Source organism: Macadamia integrifolia, unplaced genomic scaffold (genome assembly GCF_013358625.1).
Source record: "Macadamia integrifolia cultivar HAES 741 unplaced genomic scaffold, SCU_Mint_v3 scaffold1401, whole genome shotgun sequence".
NCBI lineage: Eukaryota > Viridiplantae > Streptophyta > Magnoliopsida > Proteales > Proteaceae > Macadamia > Macadamia integrifolia.
The window spans coordinates 46155-52909 of record NW_024868191.1 but is presented as its reverse complement, the minus strand read 5'-3'; the positions used below and the strand labels follow the sequence as shown (position 1 = coordinate 52909).

The window sequence follows — 6755 nt, the reverse complement described above, 5'->3', positions numbered from 1 at the left end:
GGGGGGGGGGGGGGGGGGTCCTGAAATCAAACTAACAAATACGGTAATGAATGCTTAAGAAAAAAATATATTGTACTAGAAATTAGTACAGTATATTGTACAAGGCTAGAGCCTTTTTTTTTTGTAAACAGGATGGGTATCCGACTTTAGGCCGACTAAATCCCCCCTGGGCTCGTGCAGGATCCCCATGTCACGTACGAACTGGGAGTTTCTGGGCCCTAGTGAACCTCAAGCGGGTGGCCCCAAGGAATTATGCAGCGGCAAAGTTTTGATCACGAGACCTCGTTTCCTGAAGCGGAGTCTCATGTCCCCTCCAAACCAGCTGCGCTAACCCCTTAGGGTTAAGGCTAGAGCTTTGTATTAACTGATATTGGTACTGCCATTTCACCAAGAAGTTTTAAATGCATTTTCCTCTAATCTTCAAACTCAATTATCACAAAAATTAGTTGTTAAAGGATCCACAAGACTAGAGCTATTTCTTCAAGCTGCTTTGAGGGAGATAGTGGGGGGAGGGGTGATCTATTTGTAGGAGTCTAAAATGTATATTATGGTTGAGCAGTCAATGTAATGAACTCTACCACCTAAAACAAAAGCCAAAACCTAAGGTTCATTTGATCATATTTAAATAACAAGAATGGCCAATACCTAACGAGCAGAATTCCCAATTTTCTCTATTTAATACTAATCAGTGAGAATCAGAGGGTGAGATAAAAAGGCTTTGTAATGGTCGTATCTTTCCTCTTGCTTCACAACAGCCCTCATCCCGATTTGTTCAATTTACCCATTGGCCAGCATGGACTTAGTAGTAGGTATTAGTATCGTATAGGTTGATGCAGATCAGTGGTATCGATATTGCCAAAGGATAAAATGGTTCAACGGGTCAATCGCAGGCATCAAAATGGAATCCCACTCTAATTAAAAGGGGTATTTTAGAAAATAAAAAATCTAAGGGGTTGGTACTCTGGTTTCCTTCAGATCTATCATTCAAGGGCATGTCTTGGGTGGTTGCTACTTATTTAAGATTTAATTTAAAACTGGTTATTTTTCTTAACACCAACATCATTTATTTATTTTATAATACACTCTAAACTTACATATTTACATAAATACAGATTTATTTAGGGGATTGTAAATTAGGTTCAAATATTTAACAAAAAAAAAAAGGTTACAAATTGCTACTAAAAAATTGTATTCCAAAGCACATTAATATTTTTGTTGAATCACGTGGTGCTTTAGCATAGCATCAGTAGCTTCACATATCAGTAGCTTCTAATAACTTGGATCATCCATGTCAGACCATATTTTACAGGGTAAGCCTCTATACATTTACACATAGTCATTGAATTTTTTATAAAATAACTCTCCCAAACCATGTAATCACACATCGGCAAACTAAGATTGAGGTGTAACAGGAAAGAGTCTAGATCCTAGTTCAGCTGGACTCTTTCGTTCTTCCGGTTTCCTTGGATTCTGTAAATTAGTCTTATTGGTAGCCCGTAGTCCATTTTTCAGTCTTAAGGAGGGATTTAGATAGAACTGATTCAACAACCTTTCCCTTCACCCACACAATCAGTGAAATTTTGCTTCTAATTGAAGAAGACAAGTCAACTCCTAATTGCTAAAAGAAGGAGCTTGTTCCACACCTCCTGGTGTGCTGCTTCCTGCCACGAGTGAATAGAAAGTTGGATCTACATTGAATCTCACCTGAATTGCTCCATCTATCCTCTGAGGAGAAGTTTAGTTTCAAACTCCGGTTCGAACAGGAAGCCCTCGGCCAAACAAGTAATTTACGAAAAGCCGAGAAGGAGTTTTTTGAGTCTCCCATTCTCCTATTGGTTGAATTCATGTTAAAGAGTGAAAATGTCATAAGATAGCTCAAGTCAAGCCCACAATTGCACTAAATTGATATGTCTAACCCATTAGTTGAATTGAATCAAATAAAGTTTTGAATGTCTTAATTCGAAAAATGTCAGATCACATAAAGATCATTAAGCACTAATCATTGCCATAGGAATATCGAAAGACAAGGAGAATAGTTCAAACTGTAAAAGACCTAAAATTACTTCGAAGAAATAAAAAAGATTTAAAGATGCATTTGGATGTGTACCTCAATGTTTATTGTAGATTTTTAATCTCTATTGGTTGCCCTAAGAATCCCATTTTGAAGTTAAACTAGTATATCCGAAAGAAGATATATAAAAGAAATGAAGGAGCAAAGTGTGAGGGTAAGGATTAAATAGATAATCCCTCTCTTCTCATGCAACAGTTGAAGTGACTATCGTGTACAATGACTGTGCATAAAACCATTTACCTAAAGAAAAACAAAGACAAGCTTATTAGGTTATTAGTAAAATAAAGGATATGAATTTCCCTAAGTCCACGGTGAATGGAAATCCATTCATCAAGTAGGCCTTAAATGCGCACAAGGTATTGCGGGGCTATTTTGGAAACCCTAAGATAGAGTGGTGAAGCTCACCGTCTGGTGAAGAAAAACTCTCCTAAAATATATATACCCCTTGTGCCTAAAATCACATTTGTAATTATTATTTTAATTTAACATTGGACCTAGTTTTTATCATGCAAAATGTCTGCATGTGGTTATCAAAACCCAAATAGTGTAAAGGCAATAGAATTAAGTTCTTGTTTCTTTTTTTTTTATGGTTACACCTTACATGTGGTCCTAGTTATTAATACAATACATGTCCAAAATTTGGTGTAGTAGACGTGAGTGCAGTAGGCATAACTTGATTCCTACAACATGACATGTCCACTTCTCGTTATAATTGTGTCGGCTTGATTTTTAGGTTTGAAAATTTCACTTCCATTCCCCTCCTTTTAGTGTCACTTGCAATCAAAAGGAATAATGAATATCATATAAGGTAAAATGTCAACACAGACTACAGGATCCCAGAAAAAATGGGGTCTTGGTCTCTAAGCCCTGATAAGTTTATAGGCATTCCAGGCTTAAGGATCAGAACCCACTTCAGATGGTCGTCACTTTAGGATACCTACCATCAAATGGACCCTATTTAAGCAAATTGTAGAAGCCAGCATTACAGTTAGCCTTAGTTAAGATTTCACAACTTAGAAAGGAAACATTGCAAAAGGATAACAAACAAGAGAAAAGGGCAGCATTCCAAATCAAAGCATTAACCAGGATTTTCATATGAACATTGAATGCAGCATCATTCTTTTTCCCCGTGATCCCAATCTATAACATACTTATACTGAAAATGAATACTAAGACCTTGAATGAATCCAACCCTCCCCTGTTTGCAAACAACACAGACAAGGACTGTGCTCACCAATAACTCTAAAAACCTCGTACCATTGAAAATTGTAAAAGATAAAAATTGATAGGATTGAAAAGGATGATAGAATGAACAGATAATTAAGGAAAGAACTAATCCTCCAAATGCCTAATTCGCCGTGACAAAAGCTTCTGCCAACCTAGTCGACTTCCATATCAGAAATAGCTTCATTGAGAATCTTCTGGAGTTCCTTCACTCTATGCCTTGTAAGGGCAATGCAATCCTATAAACAATGTATCAGTTAGCATAACTAATAAATGAATTAGGTTTCACGGTAATTGGATACAGTAATACTGGTGTTACCAATAAGAACCACATAATTGTAAACTCTACTAAGGTGCTTTAAATGGTTATTTACTTGCAATCCATCTGTGTTCCAGGGAAACTACCAACTGCAAACCCAGAGGCATTATTCCAAAGCAACTGTGGTATATCAGCACAGAGCAGAAGCAATCTATCTATAAAAAAGCCATAGAGGGTATGTAATACCCTACTTCTTAAACCCGGTCTGATTACGCAGTTGACCCGATTTAACCATGCAGGAACCAAACCAGAGGGAGTTAGAGCGAACTCCTTATGGGCTATGATGGCAAGGGTGACCTTAAACACCAGCTGGCCCAACAAGTCCGAGCCAGTGCCAGAAGAGACGGGAGTGCCCAAGCCGTATACATGCACCTACCATAAGGCCATGTACGGATAAAGCAGGTATTATAGCCGTATTTTAAGGTATATACGTATGCTAAATCGTATGCCAGGGGTGGGGTTTGTGCCGAGGCCCGAACTCTGTCAAAATCCCAAGTTTGGCCTCAGGTGGGTGCACCCACCCACCTGAGTGACCCATCCATGTGCACTATTCACTTATTTAGGAATTATATATATAGCATTATGATTTTCTTTTCTTTCATTTATGACACCCGTACGTTGGTGAGAAGAGTAAAGAGGAGAGAGAAAAGAAAGGGAAGAAGAAGGGAAGAGAAGGAAGAGGAAGAAGAGAAGGATTTCAGGGGCGCCGAAGCTTGATCTTCCCATTCCGGCACCGGAAGAGTGATCTTCAACTCTAGATCTACATTTAGAGGTAAGAAAAGTTGGGTTCTTTGAACATTCACCATACTCAAGCTTAAAACCCTTGATTCGAGTAGGGTTTCTTGAGATCTTGTAAATCCCCTTTGAAATGATGAATCTAAGGTTTAATAGATGATTTATGTGTTGATCTTGAAGGATTTGAAGAGGTAGTGACAAGGTGGAAGAAGCATTGTGAGTTTGAAACGATTTGGAGGGTTTGAAGTTGTTCTTGAGCAAATAAGGTAAGATGGTTTCCCATCCCTTGAATCTAACCTAGATCTAGGTTATAATCATCCTATAAGACCTTGAAGGTGTGAAGAATGGGTTGGGTGAATCCCTAAAGAATGGAGGAAGTTGGGAAGAAGCAACGTTTTTTCCGCCAAGACCGGTGGGTGCAACCGATGGGCCCCTACCCGCCTGTGGGCACCCACCTAAGAGGGCAGGGGCCTTCGGGCACAACCGATGGGCCCAACCGGCGGGCCACCCTACCCGCCGGTCCTAGCAGGGGCCCCTGGCCCAACCGGTGGGCCAGACCGGTGGGCCCTATCGGTGGGCCCCTACCCGCCGGTCCAAACTAGTGGGTAGGACCGGTGGGCTAGACAGCCCACCTGTCTGACCCACCCGTGTGGCCCCGAAGGTGATCCTTATGTCCGATTGAACCCAAATCGGACGTGTGACCTTCTTTTAACGTTCTAAACATGATTTTATCATCGGATCGTGTTAATTTTGATTCTAAAATGGTGAAGTACTAACCCCGCTCAATTATGTTAGGTTTACCAAATCCTACCGGATTCGCACCGGATCTCACCCGTACCGAACGGAAATCCTTGTACACTACAAGTAAGTGGGGAGAGGACGTTTGGCCTTGTTTCAAGGCATTGTTTGGCATTCATTTAATTACATCTAGTCTAGTCATGCCATCACGAATATGCTATGTAGATTAGTCATTCCTCACATTGTTATGCATTTGTGCTATGTTTACTTTCTAAATGCCAATTGAATGAGATGTTTATATGTTGAATGTGGACATCATGGTGCATGATGCATTGATAGACTAGATGCCGTAGTCGGCTTGGAAACGACTGCATTGGTGGCTCGTGGAATGGGACACGGAGGCACTATGCAATCGTACTATTGTCATATAGGAGCATGCGGTATTAGGATTTTCACCATCCCGTGCTACGACCCTTCCCAATAGGGGTTAAGGTGTTGGGTTATCATTTGGGGGGAAGCAGTGGTCGCGGTCGTCGGGTCACTGTGGCGGTTAGACATAACGCCCGGCGGGTCATGTAGGACAGCTGGCAACCCCGGTGGTACATTCAAGAGGGCCAATCGTACTGCTTTTAAATTACTGGAGTCAGCACCTTTATTTTCAGTCATTTGCATTTCTGTTGAGAGCCGGTGGACGGCATTGTCTTTACTTTTCTGAGTACTCACGGTGGGCCTTCTCCGACAGCCCTATGGGCGTATCGCAGGAGGGAGTTTGCAGTTCGTACCCGGAGTATACGCGCACTGTGGCTGTAGTAGCACTAAAACAAAGGACTTAGTAATGTTGCTTAGGTGGATGTGATTTAAAATGTATAGCATGGCATGTAGTGCATATGATTGTGTTTTGATGTGTGGACTGCTGTGTGGTCCATCTTACCACTTACTGAGCTAGTGAGCTCATCCCACGTGTACACCCCTTTTTAGATGATTTTGCGGGTCATACATCTGAGGAGCATGGGGTGGGTCCCACAGTCGAGTTTCCTGAAGAGGACTGGTGGACCCCTGAGGAGTTAGAGCACGACACTGACTGCTTGTGCGAGAGTTGTGCTATGGGACAGCAGTTCTGAGGCCGAGCTGAGCTACACCTTTGAGGCCGTGCTGAGCTCCACTTCTGAGGCCGAGCGGATCTCTACTATGTGACGCTAAGATGGGCTCAACCTTTGATACCGAGCTGAGCTCTAGCCTTGTTGCCGAGCTGAGCTGTGTACTTTGATTATTTTGATGATTTCCTTTACATACTTGATGTATGAATTGTACTTTTATTGTGTAATTATCGTGCCTTCGGGCCCACATGTTTATAATTATTGTATCACAATTTGGGTATCAAGTATTATGGGATTATTCTCAGGTAAAACTTAGTCTTCCGCTGATCTGATGAGTTTATATTAGTTGTGTGTATGCTGTGGTGGAATACAGTATCTGATGATCCTGGCAGGTTTGGGTTAACCGGTGTTAACCCGGTCACTGGCCCGGTTCTGTGAGAACGGGGTGTGACAACGGTGGTATCAGAGTGTGATGCTCTGCTCCACTCACAGCATACCATTAGAATCCCGTAGACTCTATAATAGGGAAATGGGGTTGGGTTAATATAAAAGCTTTAAAGAGTAAAAGCCA

At 41.4% G+C, this 6755-nt stretch overlaps 1 protein-coding gene across 1 annotated transcript in view; it reads right to left on the bottom strand.

Moving 5' to 3' along the window:
- Positions 1 to 3109: 3109 nt before the first annotated feature.
- LOC122063647 (exosome complex component RRP43-like) overlaps positions 3110 to 6755 on the bottom strand; it is a 9526-nt gene continuing 5880 nt past the window's right edge. The window contains exon 7 of the mRNA XM_042627339.1: positions 3110 to 3534. Within this exon, the coding sequence (XP_042483273.1) occupies positions 3451 to 3534 (84 nt within the window). The 3' untranslated portion in view covers positions 3110 to 3450. The remainder of the gene's footprint in view (positions 3535 to 6755) is intronic.